The sequence below is a fragment of the Heterocephalus glaber genome, unplaced genomic scaffold (assembly GCF_053883595.1).
Source record: "Heterocephalus glaber isolate CG9 unplaced genomic scaffold, H.glaber_assembly_v1.0 deba00001733, whole genome shotgun sequence".
NCBI lineage: Eukaryota > Metazoa > Chordata > Mammalia > Rodentia > Bathyergidae > Heterocephalus > Heterocephalus glaber.
Window position 1 is genome coordinate 13,895,969 of NW_028258444.1, and position 23,282 is coordinate 13,919,250.

The 23,282-nt window shown below is 35.7% G+C and overlaps 1 protein-coding gene and 1 pseudogene across 4 annotated transcripts in view; one reads left to right on the forward strand and one right to left on the reverse strand.

Moving 5' to 3' along the window:
• Nell2 (neural EGFL like 2) overlaps positions 1-23,282 on the reverse strand; it is a 586,229-nt gene that overhangs the window by 301,265 nt on the left and 261,682 nt on the right. For all 4 annotated transcript variants that reach the window (XM_087200079.1, XM_004863157.4, XM_004863159.4 and 1 more), the window contains 4 exons: positions 15,059-15,131; positions 14,804-14,886; positions 13,800-13,928; positions 12,105-12,207 (listed from right to left, as the gene is read on the reverse strand). In XM_087200079.1, the coding sequence (XP_087056205.1) occupies positions 12,105-12,207; positions 13,800-13,928; positions 14,804-14,886; positions 15,059-15,131 (388 nt within the window). The remainder of the gene's footprint in view (positions 1-12,104; positions 12,208-13,799; positions 13,929-14,803; positions 14,887-15,058; positions 15,132-23,282) is intronic.
• Positions 18,879-20,527, forward strand: LOC106010932 (guanine nucleotide-binding protein-like 3; annotated as a pseudogene).

A 23,282-nucleotide genomic window follows, 5' to 3' on the forward strand; every position in this document is an offset into this window, starting at 1 on the left:
CCTATCTTTATTCCTTTTATTTATTCTCTTGTCTAATTTCCATGGCTAATGTTTCCAGAACTATATTGAACAAGAGTGGTGATAGTGGACATCCTTGTCTTGTTCCTGATTTTAGTGTGAAGGATTTCAGTTTCTGAACATTTAGTATGATACTGGCTGTTGGTTTTTCATAGATGGCTTCTATCAGTTTGAGGTAGAGACCATCTAGTCCAATTTTTTGTAGGGTTTTTTTATCATAAATGCATGTTGGATTTTGTCAAATGTTTTTTCTGCGTCGATGGAGATAATCACATGGTTTTTGTCCTTCGTTCTATTGATATAGTGGATTACATTAATTGATTTTCATATATGGAACCGTCCCTGCATCCCTGGGGTGAATCCCACTTGATCAGAGTGTATGATCTTCATGAAGATCTTCTGCATTCTGTTTGCCAGTATCTTATTAAGGATTTTTGCATCTATGTTCATTAGTGAGATTGGCCAATAGTTCTCTTTTTCAGTTGGGTCTTTCTCTGCTTTGGGGATCAAGGTGATGCATGCTTCCAGGAAAGAATTTGGGAGTATTGCTTCCCTTTCAATTTCACTGAAGAGTTTAAACAGTAGTGGCAACAGATCCTCTCTAAATGTCTTGTAGAATTCAGCAGTGAAGCCATCAGGGCCCGGGCTTTTCTTAGTTGATAAGTTTTTAATTACATTTTCAATTCCATTGGTTGATATTGGGTTGTTCAGAATTTTTAGGTCTTCTTTGTTCAACTTTGGTAATTCATATGTATCTAGGAATCTGTCCATTTCTTCTGTGCTGTCCATCTCATTGGCGTATAGGTTCTGGAAGTAGGTACTGATGATCCCCTGGATTTCTGCTGGGTCTGTGGTAATTTCACCCTTTTCATTCCTAATTGCATGAATTTGGGCCTTTTCTTTCCTTTTTCTGAAAGTTGGCTAAACGTTTGTCAATTTTGTTGATTCTTTCAAAGAACCAACTCTTGGCTTCACTGATTTTTTGTATCGTTCTCTTAGTCTCCATTGCATTGATTTCTCTTCTGATCTTTATAATTTCCTCCCTTGTATGAGCTCTGGGGTTGTCCTGCTCTTCTTTTTCTAGAAGCTTGAAGTTCAGCATCAGGTTGTTTAATTGGGCTCGTTCTGTTTTCCTAATATGTGTATTCACTGCTATGAATTTCCCTCGTACAACTGCTTTCATTGTGTCCCATAGATTCCAATATGTTGTATTGTCATTGTCATTTAATTGAAGGAACTGTCTGATTTCTTCTTTAATTTCCTCTGTGACCCATTGGTTATCCAGAAGTCTGTTGTTCAATTTCCATGTGTTTATGAAATTTTTTGAGTTTCTTTAGCTATGGATCTCCAATTTCATCTCAGTATGGTCTGATAATATACAGGGGATAACTTGAATTCCTTTGCACTTACTTAAACATGTTCTATGTGTGAGGATGTGGTCTATTTTGGAGAATGACCCATGTGCAGCTGAGAAGAATGTGTATTCTGATTTTGTGGGGTGGAAGACTCTGTAAACATCTGTTAAGTTCATTTGTTCAAGAGTTCAATTGAGTTCTAGTATTTCATTACTTATTTTTAGTCTAGGTGATCTATCTATTTGTGACAGTGTGGTATTGAGGTCCCCCACTACAATTGTATTAGTGCATATATGACTTTACATGTCCGTTAGTATTTGTTTTATATAGTTGGGTGCACTAGTGTTTGGTGCATAGATATTTATGATTGTCATCTCTTCCTCTTGGATTCTTCCCTTTACAAGGATGTGGTGTCCTTCATCTCTCTTAATCAGTATTGGTTTGAAATCTACTTGATCTGCCAAGAGGATAGCTACTCCTGCTTTTTTTCGGGTTCCTGTCACATGCAGTATTGTTTTCCACCCTTAACTTTCAGTCTATGAGTTTCCTTTTGAATTAAGTGTGTTTCTTGTATGCAGCATATTGTTGGGTTTTCCTTCTTGACCCATTCTGCCAGTCTATTTCTTTTGATTGGTGAATTGAAACCATTAATGTTGATGGTTATAACTGAAACGTATTGACTTGTCATTACCATGACTTTTTCTTTTTGTTGGGTTTTCTCCCTTTACATTTAATTTCTTGTCATGCCAGATGGGTTCATTCTGCTTTGCTTCCTGGGGTTGTGATCCTCAATGTCTGTTCCTAGGATATTGTGTACAATTCTTTGGAGTGCTGGTTTGGTATTCACGAAGTTCTTAAGGTGATCTTTGTCATGAAAGTATCTTATTTCTCCATCCATTTTGAAAGATGGTTTTGTGGGGTACATCAATCTGGGTTGGAGGCTGTGTTCTTTTAGGACTTGGAATATGTCACTCCAAGCTCTTCTTGCCTTGATGATTGTGTTGAGAAGTCTGCTGTGATTCTGATGGGCTTTCCTTTGTATGTGATTTCTTTCTTTTCTCTGACTGCTTGGACAACTTTGTTCTTCTGTTGAGTTTCTGGAATCTTAACAATTATATGCCTATGTGTAGATTTTTTTTGATCAAGGCTATTTAGAGTCCTATATGCCTCACTTATCTGTATGTCAATCTCTTTTCCCCTGCTTGGGAAGTTTTCTGCCATTATTTCTGTGAATTGATTTTTTATGTCATCTCCACTCTCTGCTGTTTCTTCATTGAGCCCAATCAGTCTTAGGTTATTCTTCTTTGCATCATCTAGCAGCTACTGGATTGATTTCTCATGTTCCCTTATAATTTTGAAGCAATTTTTCTTTTCCTGGTCACTAATTGCAATCTTATCTTCTATATCTGAAATTCGGTCCTCACATTGGCTCATTCTGCTGTGTAGACTTTCAATGGAGTTTTTCATCTCCTGGAAATCTATTTGCATCTGTTTTATGGATTATATTTGTTTCTTATGTTGGGATTCCATCATGCTCCTCAGCTCCTCTCTAGATTTATTAATCATGTCTTGCACTAGGGGCCCAATTTCTCCTGTTATCTGAGAAACTATTTCTGATTTCATTTTTTCCAGATCCCCTTTTGTTGCCAGTTCAGTGGGTCCAGGTGGTTGAGTATCAGAGTGTTCCATCTCATTTCCCTTTGGGGTTGCTGTAGGTGATCTGGAAGTCTGGTTTTGAGATTTATTTATGTGTTTTCTCATTTCTACTGGGGCGGGGGGCTGTTAGCGCCTGCACAGATTACCTCCTCTGAGCTGGGTGAGGTGGGACAGGGGCCAGGAGCAGAGGTAGGGATGGTGACCCAAAAGCCCTTTCCTGCGGGCTGGGAGCAGCCTGAGGGATGATGGCCGGGAGACCCCTTCCTCTGGACCAGGAGCAGTGGGATGGTGTCCCAGAAGCCCCTTCCTCTGGGCCAGGAGCAGTGGGACAGAAGGTGGCCCAAAAGCCCTTTCCTCTGCGCTGGGAGCAGCGGGAGTTATGGTGACCGGGAAGCCCCTTCCTCTGGACCAGGAGCAGTGGGACGCCAGCTCAGAAGCCCCTACCTCTGGGCCGGGAACAGTGGGACTCAGTACCTTGGTCTGGTGGTCTGGTGTCCTCTGTGTCTTTGTAGTGTGGAATCAGGTGGCTGCCTGTCTGCAGCGGGGTGATTCGGTGTCTTCCATGCGACTCAGGACCTCGGTAAGGCGTGCACAGACCTGCCTGTCTGCAGCGGGCTGATTCAGCGTGTGTTCCACGCCACTGGGGACCTCGGTAGGGTGTGGGTAGACCTGCCTGTCTGCAGTGGGGTGGTTTGGCATCTTCTGCGCAACTCAGGACCTCAGTAGGGCATGCACAGACCTGCCTGTCTGCAGCGGGCTGATTCGGCATGTGTTCCGTTTGACTCCTTGTTTATTAATATATTGCCAGTTCAGTATTTTTTCCACTGATTTGGCATTTATCAGTTTTTATAATATTTAAAAGGAAGCAGTATGCCAATTGCCTTTTTGAACAGATTTTTAAAATATAAGCATAAAATTCATGATAGTGTTGGGGAAACCTACAGGATTATCTTGATGAAATCTCTCTTCAATAAAACACTTAGCTATTTGTCTTTAGTGAAAATACTCCTCATCATAAATAAGCTCATTATCATAAAGTAATATACAAGTGTACTTGCCCATTTTACCATACATACACATAGAGTAAGAAAAAAGTGTGAATTCTATGATTTATCCCCTATTATTTTAAATACTGAATTAAACAACTTAATGAGAAAGACTGAATTCAGACAAGATTGTACACATGATTAACAGTAATACTATTAGCTTTCAATTCATTTCACTGTTTTTGTCAGTGTTTTTGTTTACTGTGTTAGTTACTTTTCTCTAGTTGCCGAGACAAAATACCTGAATCCAAAGTCAAAGGGGAAGGGGTTTATTTGGTGTATAGTTCATAGAGGTTTCAGTCCATAATTGGCCAACTCCAAGACAGAGATGACAAACAGGCATGACAGCAGAAACAACGTGTCATGCACAGGGCAGCAAAGGCAACAAGAGACTTTCATGATGTCTTTCTGCCTCTTTTATCCCATCCAGACTACAGGGATTAGGGCAGTGCTAAACCACTCACTCAGCTTTAGTGGTTTAGTAACCACACCTCCTTAATCCCAGCATCACACATTCCAGATTTAGCTACCTCTGACTGAATGAGGCTTTGGAGGGACACTGAGACCCAAATCATAACAGTTACATAATATTCTTTAAAGACCACTGAATTTCAAGAAACATTTTAAAAGTATTCCATCTACTACATAGAAAAATACATTTCTTTTGATTGCTTTTTCTGCCTTTTTCGTTACTGCATAATCCCCCCCTCTCTCTATTGGCATTCTGGTCATATAGCCCCTTGCGTCTCTATAATGCCCACTAATTTATGATTATGTTCATGCATGAGAGCCTTGGGCATATACTAGGTACTTTCTATGCTTCTACTATCCTTGTAGAGACAGCTATGTTTATTGGTTATTTTGCTCTAAAATTATTTTCTTTTTCAAATTAACCTAAATAAGTTATATAATTTATATTTCCCCTTTTTTTAAAGAACAGAGTTTCTTGATAAATTACATTAACTGATTTTTGTTAAAAGTCATGAAGACATGTTCAGAAGTCTCCAACTCAGTTTTATTAGTTTATCATAACTTTTGTTAAAATCCCCAAATACTTGAGTGGCTATCATTTAAACTCTGCCTTACTTCACTATTCATTTTGTCATCCATATTAATATGCAAATAAAAGAATTAAACCTCTCAAACTATCATTTCTTGTGAAAAGCAAAAAAATTGTTCATTGAAAAAACATATATATAATAATATTTGCTTTTATTTTCTGTTATTTAAAGTTAATGAACAATAGAAATCATGAGACCAAGGAGAACTAGCTGACTTAAAACATGTCCCTGTTTTTTTCCTTTCGTTATTAAAGGTAGGCTAACAACAGATCATTAGGTAAAGAAGAAATCAGATGATTACTGACTTGATTATCCTGAGATGAAAGGGTATGTGAGAAACAAATTACTAAGCAGATTTTGACTAATGGCCTGAGCAGATGTATACTCTTTTGCACAGGATGTTGTAAATCCTGTTGTTTTTGGAAGTGTTCATGGTAAGCTTTCTTAAAAATTACTAAATACTTCTGAAATCCAGCACACTTTTTTCTAAGCTTTGTCATTTCTATTGCGTTTTTCAGATGTAAATTTGATGTTGGATAGCCATTCCCTGTACTTTTTAGTACCACTCCAGAGGCAAAGAATCATGACTAAGAAGTCAGGCTGTGGATGAAATGACCAGGAATGCAGAATAAAATACACAAATCTCAGCTTCATACAAACTCTTTTAATACTGCTTTTCCAACTAAAATTGGGATTTACCTTGTCTTTGAAGGTTAATGACTGGTAACTAGGTCACTGCCTAAATCACTTTTCCCTTTGGCCCCTCAACAGTACTTTCTCTTGCATATACTGGTGTGCTACCATACAAAGGAAAAAATTAGAGATATTCTCTATTTTATATATAGGTTTATGTATTGTTGATGTTTTTACTGTGCTGTTTTGAACAAAATAAAGAATTCTGTGTTGAGGCTAAGTTCTTAAGAAAAATAAAGTTAATGAAAGCAGCCCATAAATACACCCACGTACAGCATAATAACAGTGAAATCAATGACAAACTACAAATATGATAGAGGTTGTCTCTAAACAATTCCTATCACCTAGTGATGGTGTAGTTGTCATGATGTCATAGTTCAAAATGTTACTTGCCAGTTTGTGGTGACACTGATGTAAGCAAACCTATTGCACTGTCAGTCTTATAAAATAGAAGGCATATAATTATGTATAAGTACCTAATACTTTATTATGATTAAAAACTATGTTACCAGTTTAGATATTTACTACACTATATTTTATCATCATTTTATAGTACACTACTTCTTTTTATTTAAAAAATGTTTACTGTTAAACAGTATGTTATGTTATACCAGCAGCAGGTTCACGCATTTTATGTTTAGCCCATCTCTTGACTCATTTTCTCATATTCTTGATTGAATCTTGTGTTGTTTTATTCACCTTGGCCCTAAGAGCAATAAGCCATACCATATTTAAATACAACATAGCTTAGGAAAATAGAAGGTTTATGTAAGTACACTATGATGTTCGCACCACATAGGTTTATGTAAGTACACTATGATGTTCACAAAATGATAAAATCACTTAATGATGCATGTCTCCGAACATGAGTCAGTCATTAAGCAATGCATAATTGTATGTGAAAAGATGCTCATCTTAATTAGTCATCTGGGAAATACAAATTCAAAATACAATACAATACCATGTGCCAACATCATTTATCAGAATGGCTAAAATTAAAAAGATCAAAAATGCCAAGTGTTCATGAGGGTCTGGAATAACTGAACACTACACACTGTTGGTGAGATTATAAACTAGTATAACCACTTAGGAAAACTATTTAGCAATGTGGTTTTCACACAAAATAAAAAAAGCTTTATCCTGTAATGGAACAACTCCACTCTAAGGTATATACTTACATGTACAGAAATTCATGCATACATAAGAACAAAAAATATATAAAAATGTTTTTAGAACTATTCATATGGCCAAAATCTGTAAACCATTTAAATGACCTTCAATGGGAGACTTCACTAAATTGCATAATCTCAATCCAAACAAAATATACACCTCAATAAGTGAATGATAAGCATCTAGATCAAAATGGTGTAACAGGTATAAATGACCTAAATCTACATACTTGATCTGCAACAAAATGTGTATGAATCTCACAAATGTGATTATGAGGGAAAGAAGCCTAACACACAAAAACAGTGCATAACATATGAGAAATCATTCTGAATGTCAGCCTTCATCAAGACATACCCAAATTGCTGAGGAAGAGAAAGCCTTAGGAAACTAATACTGTGTATCAGAAATCAGTATCAGTAATACTATTTGATCTTAGTAAAGTCACATTTAACTTCCCTGGTTTTATCATTCTTCCATGAAATGGGATAATGAAATACTAATTCCTCCAAAGCAAAGTCCTGTTTCAAAGATCTCATGAGGTCCTGTGTAGTTTTAATTGATATATGCATAAACATGCTTATAGCAGCACAATTCATAATAGCCAAATCTTGGAAACAGCCTATATGTCCATCAACAGATGAAACGCTAAAACAAAAAGTGTTATTTATACACAATGGAGTACTACTCTGCCATAAAAAAGAAACTTGAATCATTTGTAGGAAAATGGCTAAATCTTGATACCATAATGTTAAGTAAAATAAATTCAACACACAAGCTTTAATATTATATGGTTTCTCTTATATATGAGAAACACAAATTATAAATAATGAGCAAAATAAAAGATAGCTAATAGGGAAATAGACTTTTCTCAAATGGGAAGGGGATCAAGAGATGGAGGGATGGAAGGGAAAAGGGATGAAAAAGGAATTACACGTACTAACTCCACACATGGCATGTAAGCATTATTTACTGTAAACATGTACTAATAAAAATAAAGACCTATGACCCAATGAGATTATTTGACTATTTTATATATTATCAATAAAAACATGAATAGCCCTTTGAATGAAAACAATAATAGCTAATATTTTTCTAAGCCTTTAAATCTATTATTTATTTAATCTTCACACAAACTGCAAGTAGATATAATTATCTTGACATTATAAATGAGAAAACAGAAGCTGTGAGGGGTTAAGTGATTTGAGCAAAGATGCCCAGCTAATAAGTTGTAGAGCCAGAATTCAAACCCCAAAAACCTGACTTGTAGCCCACAGACATAACTACGTAATATCCAAACACATTATTAGAAGTCCTTTTAATATAAATAGACAGGGCTTTTAAAATTAATTTTAAAATAATATGATGTCTAATCCCCACAGAGCATATTAAAGTGTAGTCTATATTATGTGCTGAAACTGATGTTGTTCAATCAAAAGAATGGTTTTAATATATTCAAATAAATCTGGCCTCTACGAGAAAATGCCACTTAAACTATTACTACCAGGCAAGCATCAACTAATTATGATGATCATATTCACATCACATTCTCCTCTAGTAATGGAGCAGAAATTTGTCTCCTTCCTCCTCTTCCTCCTCCTTCTCTTCTTCCTTGCATAATCTTCTGTAAAAGGTATCAGTCAGATTCTCTTCAAATTCCCTGTTTTCATGAACCAGTCTTTCTGTGAAACTGAGCTCTGTGTATAAGCCTTAATCTACAATCCACTGAAAGAAAATAAAGGAAATCACTGAATGCTTTAAAATGTTTTCTAATTTCTGTTGCTTTCAATAACTTTCTATTCACAGAACGTAAGTGTTTTCTAAAATTATTCTTTTTTTAATCCGAAATTTTATATGCTGTAATTATCTTGACCTTATCCTATTTCAGAGTAGAAGTCACTCCAAACATTTATACTTTACATTTTATAAGGGAATCTTGAATTTCTGATACTGCATTTCACTGTGCTGGTTGAGAGACCAAGACTGAGATACAGGACATAGACCCAGTAGTGGTTGACTAGAGAAGACGCGTGACAAAAGCAAATTCAGTGTACATGACATTCTGCTTAGACTCATCTAGAACTGCACATGGCCTTCATGTAGAGTAATTCTAAAAGAAGTAGGCTAGAAAGCACCACAATTTCAGATGGAACTTCTGTGGGACCTCTAAGGAATTATGTGTTCCTGGACCAATCATGGAGTCCTCTTATTAGGAAGATGAAAGCAATAATCTACCTATAGAGTTACAGAGATCAAATGAGAACCAAAAAAATGTGCCTTCTCACCTGCAGAAGTGATACAACTTTGCTGTCGTTGTGATTATTATTATCTTAAAGATTTGGTATTTGCATTCTTGACTTTGAATTTTATCCTGGGTTTAACTGCATGTCAGCAGCTGAATGGTAGAAGCAGGAAAAGTGAAGCTCTTCCTCCCACTACTCCTTATGTATATTCAAATAAAGAAAAGGGAAAGGCTTCGTTCTCTCTGACTTCTTTTCCAGAACCACAAATGTCTTGCTGTTCATCAGTGTTTATATTCAGATAAAGGGTTGCAGCTGAAGTTACTGAGTGAAAATAGAAAGGAGCCTACAAAATAGGTCTGCTCATAATTGTGCAAACAACTCTGGTGAAGCAAGCCTGAAAGAACTGAATGAAGAACACTGAAAAGTGACCATGTGCACATGCTTGTTAGGTTCATTTCAGTCTGACAGAGTAACACTGAGAAGTTAGGGGATGTGTTTTACCCTCCAGGGACCTTAGAAACAAGAAATAATTAATCTCTTTAAACAGTCTTCACTGAAGGATATATTTTATAAATTCTATGTCATTAGAAAGGCAATTAATCAAAAGAGTTTCAAAGAGAGAATGAGTGCAGGAGCTAGTGTGTTCATGCGTTAAAGGGTCCAACACCTTAGAAGTTAACTTCTACTCTGATAAAATTAAACTCTCCTAAATTATGAAATGGTGCTAAGAATTAACAGAAGGAATTAGACTATCTTTCCTCAAATGGAACAGATATATACCAATAGAAGCATGGTGGATGTGTGTAACTATTGGTTTCTCCATTGTAAACATAAAGAAAATTATGCTTCCTCAGAAAGCCAGTCAGGGGATGACTGTTTAGACTTATTTTTTAAGTGCTATCTGTCTTGTACAGAACTTTTCAGCAACAAATTTACTAAAATATTGTTAGTTGCTCCTTTTTAAATTGTGCTTTGTAGAGACTCCTCAAATAATTTCTACTAAGTATTTGCTATGTGAGATATTTATTTCCTATATAAAAAATTTATAAGTGTTTACTGAAATATCTCACAGCTCTACTAAGACGTTAAATTCATTAAAACTAAAAGCAACAAACAGACATAAATCCTGTATGTCCATGATATATCATTGAATATAACCAAAAAAGACAACTACTTTATTATGTTTTAGCCACATAAAGTGATAGAACCAAATAAATTTGAGATTTTTTAAAAATCAGTGATGTTATAATCTCCTCACTCATTAATTCCAGCATTCTTAGCTCTTACTATTTTATATATGAGGCAAACATAGGCAATTTTCCATCACTAACACCAAAATTTAGCAGAAACACTCTGCATTCAATGAATCTCAAAATATTTTAACATTTCATTAAGTCTAACTGCATGCTTGTTGGAAAGATTTGAAGTATTAGTATGATTTAATAGGCAGTTTTCTGCTGTAACAGAGACAAATGGTAAAATCAGAACTGAAATTCACCACTTCTGACTATGCAGCCATCACCATGGTCCGTTATTTCAATCAGCCTTTATCTAACAAAACTGACATCACTTAATGCAAATCTGTCATATTCACTGATAACAACATAGAATTATGAGAGAAAAGAAACTAAAACAAAGGTTATGATTTCTGTTACTGTTGTGCTGTAAAATTTTATATATAGTCATTCGTCCTACCTACAAACAACTGTAAAGACAACAGCAGAACATAACCTTTAGCTTCTAATTATCAGAGAAGTTCAAATAAAAGCTTAGATTACTACTCACTAAAGAAGTTACCTATGAGATGTGTAACAAATATCCCAACCTTCCTGGTTCCTCCAAATCTACTTGGTTAGGCTAACAGAGTTTCATACAATGGGCTGGCTTCAATGTAAAGTCTAATACAATTAAATATAAATGAGCTCCCAAGGGAATTAAATCAATGTACTACAAAGCAGTATCCTGATTTTTCTCTGATAATTTGTTACTCTCACCAGCAGTAGGAAAGCATACTGTGTAAGCAAGAATAAGGTTAAAGAAAACAAACATAAAACCCTAGCAGAACCAGTTGTTAGGTCCCTCTCCCCCTTCTTGCGCCACCACATGCTACTCCTCCGCCTCCTCCTCCCTTCTCCTGTCTCTTTCTTTGTTTTTTGCTTTTTTTTTTTCATATTCCTTTGGACAAAAAAAGTAAAATATTTTAAGTGCTTTTTTAAACAATAATTTAAGTGAAGTCTTTATAAGTAACATAGATGAACTGATTTGTGTCACTGAATGATCTAGAAATTATCTGAGAATAGCTACAGATGATTCTAAGCATTTCCTGACATCAGAAGTGAACTGTATATGAAATATGACAAAAGGCAGAAGAACTCCCTCCCACAGCAGTATGAGCCTTTTATTTCTGAATATAGCTACGGTTCATGTACACATACAACAATCCCATAATAATATGGAGTTATTTTATTTGGGCTAAGAGAGCAGTGTATTATCTGCTGTTGAGGGTCACTTTTACTATGACTGTCCTTGGTTACTGTGGCTGAGTGTGAGCATTCTTTTTCTATTTAGGAGATCCTTATATTAAGTAGTATAATAGGCTAAATGCTTTTCAGTAAGTGTTTTTTACAATCCTTCCTATTAACATTTCTATATGGAATAGATTTTTCCAAGAAAAATAATTGTCCTACTAGAATATAAGAATAGCATTTTAAAGTGGAAAACAAAAATAAAAAAAGCATTCTTCCCATGTACATCATCTCTAAAAGCTATGTAGCTTCCTCAGATTAAATCAATGGGCTACATACTTATTAATACAAAGATTTAGTTTTTTCCAAAAAAAGTATGCATCATAAAAGTTATGCTCACATCTGCACTCCTTACAGCACTTGCCATCCACATATGCAGGAGCTGATTTAAGCGGGCAGTCAGGAATTGGACAGATCAGAGTTTCACACTGGATGGTTCCATTCTAAAAAGCAAACAATATTTAAAGAATTTCCAAGTATAAAATTGGTAATCTTCAATAATTTTTAAATCTCTTTTCTTTATTCTTTTTTTTTTTTTTTGTACCAGGGATCGAACTCAGAACCTTGTGCTTGCAAGGCAGGCACCAGAAACACTGAGCTAAATCCCTGGCCCTTTAAATCCCTTTTTTAAATTTCAAACTCTTCACATAAAATGTCATAACTTTCTTTAGCTACTATACAGCAATATACGTAATATAGAGACTTATGGTAATACAAATTGGGTTATAATACAGTTGGTGATTGGTTTCCATCTTCTATCCAGCAACTGATCCTAACTGATCTATAGTCCTTATCTTCTGTAGGAGAGTGGATAAAGACATAGGTAGAGAAAAGGACACCATCGAACAGGAACAGCAGGCCGAGAGCAACCAATGATCTCTAGATTAATCACAAGGTACCAAATTGACCCCAGATTAATCACAAATTGAACAGCAACAAACCAGGAAATTTCTAGAATAGCTACTGCCCACCTGGAAGTATCAGTCTGAAGATCTAGAATCTGCAGATGACATTTAAGCTTGGACAAGTTACTCACACAAGGGAAGGGAGTGCTGGCACTCAGCAAAGGAGTTCACAAACTCCACACAGGAGCTGGCCGCTCAGTCTTTCCTAGTTGTCTTACTGATTTCACTACACCACACTCTATATTTTACTCAACTGAATTTTCAGTCCTCATCTAACAATTTAAGAAGGCATTACTGCTTGTAAAGTGTTATAATTTTGGTTGAACATACTATGTTGCTAAAAAAAAACCCCACATCAATTATTTCTGAACTACTTTACTAGTTTGATTGTTTCTAACACAGAACATTCTGCTTTTGAATAACTTGGATAAACATGGGGAAATTTTTAAAAGGGAAATTCAATTCATTCCAACTTTTTTCCAGAAAAAAAAATGGATTTTTAACCAAATTAATTCACATGGATTTAAAAGTTCAAAACCAAGCTCATTTTGAACTTTTTCTTTGAAAATGAACCCACAGTTTTAGAATAATCATACACTGAAATATTCTACTTTATTAGTGAGCAATTAGACAAAAATCATTTTTATATTCTGTAATATGTATTCCACTGTAGTAGTAGTAAACTATTAAAGATTTGCTCATTCATTTAAACTCAATTATTTGTTTATATTGCTCAATCTGAATGCACTATTTAATGTTGTACATGATTTAGTTTCATTAAAATGCATTTCATAAAAACATGAAAGGAAAATCCCTAGAAACATTAAGCACTATAGGAGAGAATCCTTTGGGAATCACCTTACTAACCTAATTTAAAATGCTAACTTCATGTGTTTACTGATAAACTTAAACTTTATAGCATCTCTAAACCATAATCATCTTTACCACCCAGAATGTGTTTTTAATAATGCAACACACGATTCTTTAGATATGACCAAATTTGCTGGCACCTAGTGTTGCATCTTGAGGAAATGGGTCTTGAAATTTTCATGATTACATTGTTTTAATAAATTTTTAAAGAGTGGGGGTTATCTGAGCTCCCTTTGTCTGAACACAAACGGAAGCCATACCAAGCATGTGCAGTTCTTACAGCCGTCTGTCCAGGACTCTAATTCTCGGTAGGTGGTTCCCTTCATGGTGCAAGTTCTCTCACAATAGCACTGATCCAGTCTATTCATTCGCTGTTCAGCTCGAGACAGCTGTAGCACAAAAGAGGAGTACACATTGTTCACCAATCCAGCAACACAGAAAGGCAAAAAGCTCCAGTAGGCATCTAATTTTTAAAGTGTACAGCAGTAGTGATGGCTGTGCCCATCAACCACTTGCTATAAACATACTTAAGCCTTTAATTAAACAAAGGATTTACCTTTCTGCCTTTTGTGAAAAATTTGCTCCCTGCCTTTAAAACAAAAGGCATAATTTATAAAGCAAAAATTGGAGGCTAGTTCAAAATAGTTTCAACCACAATGCAGAGAAGCATTTTCCATTTTAAAGATATGTTTAATTTCATAAATATGTTTACTCAAGGGAAATAATAAAATTTCGAATTTGTATGGTGTAATAAATCATACATGATATGACACACCCTCCATATAATCCATAACCACAATGTAAAATTTTAAATTTGGTGAAATTGTCAGTAAACCTGACAAATGCTCAAGACATAGTGACTAAACCTACAATAGTAACAAAGTGGTAGAAAGCATTTGAGGAATCATTCCCATGATACAATTATAGTGTCCATATTTTTTAGCCTTCCTACTTCTTTGCTTGTAATGAAAATCTAACTGGGAATGAATAATAATAAAACAAAACTAAACAATAAATCTTGTAGTTAGCAGTGGATAAAACAAGTAATCTGCTTCGTTCCTGATTTACTGAATCATTTGTTGAATACATGCCTAGGGTTTAAACATTTATAAGCCTTTCCCTTGGGCAAGGATTTAGATTCAGTCATAGCAAACTGTTACAGTTTAAGGAATGCCTCAAAGATGAAAATCCATGTTTATATGAGGAACTGTTGGAAACCTCAAGGAGTTTTTACTCCTTCACTACATTTCTCAGTAGCTTTTACCTTGGCTGATGTTTTGGCTAAAATATCCTGCAGCTCCATGATTTTCTGCACAAGTCCATGGAAGTCATTGCAAGTTGGACAGGCTAGGATTACAAACCATGACATTAGTCAAGTTTTATTCATAAGGGATTCAATATGGTTAAGTCTAAACTGACAACAATTATATGTGTACTCCAATTTCAATATGACATTCTGGACAAAATTAAGCAAGAAACACACTTTTTATCATATCAGTGCAAAAACTAATAGACTTACTGCGATTAAGATCTGGGCACTGGGCAATAAATCCTTGGGGCATGACAAGTAATTGAACATCTTGCATGATACCCTGTGTGTGAAAAAAAATTTTTTAAAGACATTATTTTCGTTTACCCAAATTATGTTCAATATTCAAGTTCATGAAGAAAAACATTAAATAACAGACTTGCTAAAATCACTGAGTAAAGAGTCTTTTTAAATTTATTTCCACTTTATACCAATAGGGAAAGAAATTCATCAAGCAGAATTAATGATTGCCCATGTAGTCTCTTATTGATAATAGTTTTAAAGCCTTAAGATTAAATATCAAGGTAAAATTAAGTGCCAATAGTCATGTTGTTTGGAGAAATTATTTTTAGTTACCCACTGAAGTAGGATTTGAACATGACCTTTAAAAATTAACCTGACAATCACATCTGGCTTCAGTATCCCTGATACTGATACCAATTTTGAAATAACTATAACCACCTAAAAGAAAAAGAAAAACTGAGTTACGAAAGCAATGCTCATTTGAAAATTTCTCATTTTTCAGTGGGATCTTTTAAAAGTAATTTCTCAGTTCAAAAAAGACAATAGATTTATTAAAGGGCTGCAGTAAGACTTAGTGGTGAATCCTTAGGAATACAGAAAATTAAGCATGAAATTTGTTAAAATGTCAGCTGGAAATGGGCTGTTTTAAGTAGAAGGTTTCATCACATGTTTCAAAGGCAAAATTTACATGCATCCTTAGTTATTAAGGTATAATTAGCTTCCAGCTTGCTGGACTCTTAAAGCAAAAGCCAGTGGTAACTCAGAAATAATCTCATTAGACACAGTTAAGCTGTCTCTTTCATCCACCCCCTCCCCACTTCCTCACCAACTTTATGTATTGCCTTTAATTGATACTTCACTTTATTCTTTTGAAAGACACAAACAAAATGTCTAATGACAGCTGTGAACTAACCAACAGATTAGGAACCCAATTTTGATTGTATCTATAAAGATTTACCAGTCAAATACCAGTCTGTGTATCTTCTACATTTTTAATGTAATTAGTAGCATATGTCAATGTGAACGATAAATATTTTAGTACACTATGTGACAATCACTGGATCTGCTATTTGCTTGAGTTTGGATTGAGGAGATACACAAAACTGACTTGTATACAAACTCTTATTATGCAGAAGTAGCAACATGAAAACAAAACTGCTATATATTGTTACATAGTTTTTGCACTGTACAACTCTAGAGGTTACCATTCACAGAGTGCAATAAAGATGATAACCCCAGAGATGGACACGTATGTACTCTGAGGCCACATCTGGATTCCACAGAAAAATTATTATAATTAAATAGAGGAGAGATTTGGAACTCACAGCACACATCTGCCACCCCTTATATGGGAAAAAAGCATTGATTTTTAGAATTTGTAAGAATGGAGTCAATTCCCTACGTGTGGCACTTACTAGTTGTCTGGCTTTGGTCAAGCTACTTATCCTCTCTGAGCAAGTTTATGAATATGCATAAAAAGACAAAAGGGGCACTGCATCAAGAGCAAGGCCAGGGCTTACTTACCAGAAATAAAATATTCAAAGCACCTGGTTGAGAGCTAACAAGGTTTAAATAAGTTTTAAAAACATCTTTCTAAAATTACAAATTTTTCTTATAACACAATTTTAAATTTATTAGTACCTACTTTCTCATGAAGTTTATGAGTTGAGCATATTATCTATCAATCTTTTATTTAATAATCATTCATTAATCCATTTCTATAATGCAGGTACTGTTACAGTCCTTGAGAGAAAATGGTCACAAGACAGGCTTGAAGTCAAGCAATTCTTTGGACTTTATTTCTTTATCCTTAATACATCAAAATTAAATGGGACGCATTTTTATCCTTTCCAAAAATGAAATTCTATGGAGTGTTTCTAAATACATACTAAAGAGAAAGAAAATGGACATTCTTTCTCACTTTCTGGAGTACAAAGAGACCATGACAGAAAAACCTCAAATCCTGAATTTACATCCCCATAGAAGTCTCACAAAAGGTTACGTTTTAGTGATGGAGAGTTTATTTGTATGTTAACACTTTAGCTCTTTACTAGTTTGAATGTTTAATTTCAAGAACAAAATGTTAACTGCTCCAATAGCAGCCTTGTGATCATCTCTTTAATGGTTAAAGATCAAACTCATTGAGAAGTTTTCTTGCCAGCTAAATACATGAAAAACAGAAACAGAAAACCAATTAAAATATATACAAAGTAGGAGATTCCCCAGCTGGTGGCTGGAGCGATTCCCTGTTCTTTGGTGGTGCTGCCCCTGGATGCCCAGGGAAGACTGCCTGCTGGGGAAAGGGAGGACTCCAGGGTTGCTGGCTGCTGAGCTTCAGCCTCAGAGCCACTAGAGACTCAAAATCTAAAGACAAGCTCTATCTGGAAGACACCTCTGAGAGGCAACCATTCCATAAGTGCTCTAAATAAATCAACAAAGATACTTACAATAAAGAACTTCAAAGTATCAACCCAGGAACTAAACCAAGGACAGTAACAAAATAAGAAGAAATTTAAGTAGGGCACAAACTCAGACTGTGACCCCACAAAAGGCAAATTCTGGGAGAAACAAGGTGGAAAAGTCTAATAATCAACCACATGGACACTCTGAACTGATAAAACAGAAAGTAACAAAACAGATGAATGAGGCTCTAGAAAAATTCAGAACAGAAACAATTTCCCAGATAACTACAGAGATGGTGAGCAGAGTTAAAGACATGATTAGAGGCTCTAGAACAGAAACAGATAAAAAAAAAAAAAGATGAGATCAGAAACATGCTGGAAGCCATGAATACCCAGCATAAGAAAGAAATGGAAACCATGATCTCCCAACATAAGAAAGAAATGGAATCCATGAAACAGATTCAAAAAGATATTCAGGAGATTTAAAATTCCATTGAAAGCATGCAGAGCAGATTATGGGAATCTGAAGATAGAATATGAGATAAAGAAGACAGGATTGGAGTTAAGGACCATGGAAACAGATTTCTTAAAAATAGTAAGAGACCACAAGCAATCAATCCAGCAGCTGCTAGATGATGCAAAGAAGAATAGCATAAGACTGATAGGACTCCACAAAAAAACAGGAGAAAGTACAATTGACATTAAAAAAAAATGTTCACAGAAGTAATAAAACTTCCCAGACAGAGGTGGAAAATTGGACATACAGATAAGTGAGGCATATAGAACTCCAACTAGCCGTGATCAAAAAAAAAAAATCTACACCTAGACATACAATAGTCAAGATCCCAGAAACCCAACAGAAGAACAAAATCCTACAAGCAGTTAGAGAAAAGAAACAAATCACCTACAAAGGAAAGCTCAACAGAATCATGGCAGACTTCTCAACACAAACCCTCAAATGAAGGAGAGCCTGGAGTGAGGTATTTCAAGCCCTAAAAGAAAATAACTTCGAACCTAGACTGTTGTATCCTGCAAAATTATCTTTCAAAAATCGATGGGGAAATTAGATTCTTCCACAACAAAGAACACCTGAGAAATTTCATGAACACCAAACCAGCACTCCAAACAAGTCTAAGCAACATCCTAGAAAAAGACAATGAAGGTCACAACTCCATGATGCCCAACAGAGGGAAGCCACCAGCCAATGTAAGAAACTAAAGGGAAAGGGGGAAAAAACAAGAACTAAAAGAGCCAACAATAGTAAAACATCATGACAAGGATGAGTCAATATCTATCAATTATAACTCTCAATGGTAATGGCCTCAATTCACCAATCAAAAGAAATAGACTGACAGAATGGATTAAGAAGCAAAATCCAGGAGTACATGGCGGTCATCCGAGGCCTCAGTTCACACGTGGTGCCAGCAGAGTCACCTTGTCCCTGCTGCTCGTGTTGCGTCTACTGTTTCCACAGCCAGCATGAAGTTGCCAAGTTTGAGAACACCACTGAAAATTGAGGAAGGAGGCCAAAAAACGGGGTCACAAGAAGCCTAGGAAGGACCCGGGAATTACAATCAGTGCTCCCTTTAAGGAGGCTCTTCTTTGGGAAGCTGAGCTAAGAAAACAGCAGCTTGAAGAATTAAAACAGCAGCAGAAACTTAATTGGCAGAAGGAACAAGACCGGAAAAGAAAATTTGAAACTAATCCTGCTGATGAGCCATCTAATGTTGAATCTGTGGAGAAATTTGGACAAAGCAAACCTAAGAAAGCCAAGCTGAGCAAACAGAATCCGAAGACAATACATTGTCAGGAACTTAAAAAGGTACCATAATCTAGGTGATTGAGGCCTCAGATATTTTGCTAGAGGTATGGGATGCCAGAGATCCTCTTGGTTGTATCAGGTAGAAGAGGTGATTGTCTAGAGTGGACATAAAAAGCTGGTACTCGTATTAAATAAATCAGATCTGGTACCAAAGGAGAATTTGGAGAATTGGATCAATTATTTGATGAAAGAATTGCCAACAGTGGTTTTCAAAGTCTTTACAAATCCTAAGGATAAAGGGAAGATAATCAAGGTAAAGAAGAAAGCTGTTTCATTCAAATGTAAAGTCTGCTTTGACAAAGAGGGCCTTTTGAAACTTCTTGGAGGTTTTCAAGAGACTTTGGGCAAGCCTATCCAAAAAAAGCAGGTTGGAGTGACTGTTTTCCCAAATGTGGGGAAAAGCAGCATCATTAATAGTTTAAAACAAGAATGAACATGTAATGTTGGTATATCCATGGGGCTTACAAAGAGCATGAAGGTTGTTCCCTTGGGCGAACAGATCACAATCATAGATAGTCCATGTTTTATTGTGTCAACACTTAACTCCTCCACTGCATTTGCTCTGCAGAGTCCAGCAAGTATTGAGATAGTAAAGCCATTGGAGGATGCCAGTGCCATCCTGTCCCAGGCTGATGCTAGACAGGTAGTTCTAAAATACAACGTCCCAGACTACAAGAATTCTCTGGAATTTTTTACTAATCGTGCTCAAAGAAGAGATCTGCACCAAAAAGGTGTAAGTCCAAATGGTGAACATGCTGCCAAATTGCTGTGGTCTGAGTGGACAGGGTTACTATTGCCAACCACCTACACTCTGGACTCCTCCTCCACATTTTAATGAGAATATTGTGGCAGACATGAAAAGGGGCTTTAATCTGAAAGACCTGGAAAAGAACAAAGCACACAACATACAAGCCATCTAGGGCACTTCTTCAGCCAATAGCATACTTTTCTGGTATTCCAGGCCTGAAAAATGGAATAATGGAGGAAAAAGACATACCTGAATTGCCAAAACTGAGGCAACAGGGGAAACAGGAGGAAAGTGGGAACAGTGAAGATAAGGAAAGGATCTCAGACATGTCCCCTGTAGAAGAGACAAGTGAGGCACTGCCAGAGGAATCTATACCAGGTGAACCATCTACAAGATCTTTTATTATCTTAGAAGAAAAGACTAAAGAGGATGATGCTTATGACTTCAGCACAGATTACGTGTAACAGAACCTTATCTTTTTATAAGGATTTTCCTGACATTTCAGGTTAAGTGCCAAAGTGTTGTATGTATGTAATGTGCCAGTTTTGGTATGGCATAAGCTGTATAAATTTTGTGAGTATGTATCATGTACACATTAAAGCAATTAAAGAAAAAAAGCAAAATCCAGCAATACACTATATACAAGAAACATGCCTAACTCAAAAAGAAATTCATGGACTGAAAGTAAAAGGATGGAAACAGTTCTCCACATGACAGGAACACAGAAAAAATGCAGGGGTAACAATCTTATTGGCAGGCAAAGTACATTTCAAACCAAAACTAATTAAGAGAGACAAAGATGGTCACTACATCCTTGTGAAGGAAACAATCCAAGAGGAAGAGATGACAATTATAAATATATATGCACCAAATACAAATGCCCCCAACTATACAAAACAAATATTAATGGACATGAAAAATCAAATAAGCAGTAACACAGTTGTAGTGGGGGACCTCAATGGCCCACTATCACAAATAGACAGATCATCTAGACAAAAAATTAACAAAGAAATTCCAGAACTGAACCAAGCTACTGAACAAATGGACTTAATAAAGGTTTACAGAGTGATTCACCCCACAAAACCAGAATACACATTCTTTTCGGCTGCACATGGGGCATTCGCCAGAATAAAACACATGCTAGCTTATAGGATGTCTAAGTAAATGTAAAAGAATTGAAGTTACCCCCTGTATATTATCAGACTATAATGCAATAAAATTGGAGCTCAAAAACATAAGAAACTGCAAAACACCCACAAAACATGGACATTGAATAATACCCTTCTGAACAATCAATGGGTCACAGAGGAAATTAAAGAATTAAACACTTTCTACAAGTAAATGACAATGCCAATACAACATACAAGAATGTATGGGACACAATGAAAGCAGTTCTAGGTGGGAAATTCATAGCAGTGAATCCCCATATTAGGAAAACAGAGAGAACTCAGATAAATAACCTAATGCAGAAACTCAAGCTCCGAGAAAAAGAAGAGTATAGTAAACGCAAAGCTCTTACAAGAGAGGAAATTATACAGATCAGAGCACAAATCAATGCAATGTAGACTAACAGAATGATAGAAAAAAATAATGAATCAAAGAGTTCGTTTTTGAAAGAATAAAATTGATAAACCTTTAGCCAACCTTATCAAAAAAGGAAAGAAAAGGCTCAAATCCATGCAATTAAGAATAAAAAAGGTGAAGCCACAACAGACCCCACAGAAATCCAGAGGATCATCAATACCTACTTTGAGAACCTGTACTCTAATAAAATGGAAAACATAGAAGAAATGGACAGAGTCCTAGTTACATATGAATTACCAAAGTTAAATGAAGAAGATATAGAAATTCTAAACACCCGAATTACAGTGAGTGAAATTGAAAATGTAATAAAAAATTTACCAACAAAGAAAAGCCCAGGTCCTGATGGCTTCACTGCTGAATTCAACAAGATATTTAAAGAAGAACTATCACCATCATTCTTTAAACTCATCAAGGAAATTGAAAGGGAAGCAAGCAAGGCTTCCAAATACATTCCTGGAAGCAAGTTTTACTTTGATTACAAAACCAGGGAAAGACCAAACCCGACAAGAGAATTACAGGGCAATCTCCCCAATGAACATAGATGCAAAAATCCTCAACAAGATACTGGAAAACAGAATGCAGAGGGTCATCAAGAAGATCATACACCCTGACCAAGTCAGATTTATCCCAGGGATGCAAGGATGGTTCAACATTCGTAAATCAATAAATGTAATACACTATATTAACAGAGTCAAGGACAAAAACCATATGATCATCTCAATAGATGCAGAAAGGTCATTTGGCAAAATCCAACACCCATTCATGATAAAAACTCTACAGAAAATTGGAATAGAAGGTGTTTATCTTGAAGTGATTAAGGTTATCTATGAAAAACAAACAGCCAACATCATACTAAATAGTCAAAAACTGAAAACTTTCATGCTAAAATCAGGAACAAGACAAGGTTGCTCACTATCACCACTCCTGTTCAATAGACTTCTGCAAACATTAGCCACAGCAATTAGACAAGATAAAGAAATAAAAGGAATAAAGACAGGAAAGGAAGAAGTTAAACTGTCATTATTTGCTGATGATATGATACTTTACATAGAAGACACAAAAAACTTGGCCAAAAGACTTCTAGACTTAATTGAAACAATCAGTAGAGTAGCTGGATATAAGGGCAACACTCAAAAAACAATAGCCTTCTTGTACACAAATAACAGACTCACTGAGAGAGAAATTAGGAAAAAATTCCTTTTACAATAGCATCCAAAACAATGAAATATCTAGGAATCAACCTCACAAAGAAAGCAAAAGACTTCTACACTGAAAACTACAGGACTCTGAAAAAGGAGCTTGAGGAGGATATAAGAAAATGGAAAGATATTCCTTGTTTCTGGGTAGCAAAAACTAATATAGTGAAAATGGCCATACTTCCAAAACAACTATATTGATTTAATGCAATGTCAATTGAAATTCCAGCAATATACTTCACAGAACTAGAGAAAACAATCCAAAAATTCATTTGGAACCAGAAGAGACCTAGAATAGCAAAAGTAATTCTAGGCAACAGACATGGCAGGGGGTATCATAATCTCCAACTTGAAACTCTACTACAAAGCTACTGTGATAAAAACAGCATGGTACTGGCAAAGAAACAGACTGGAGGATCAGTGGAATAGATTCGAAGAT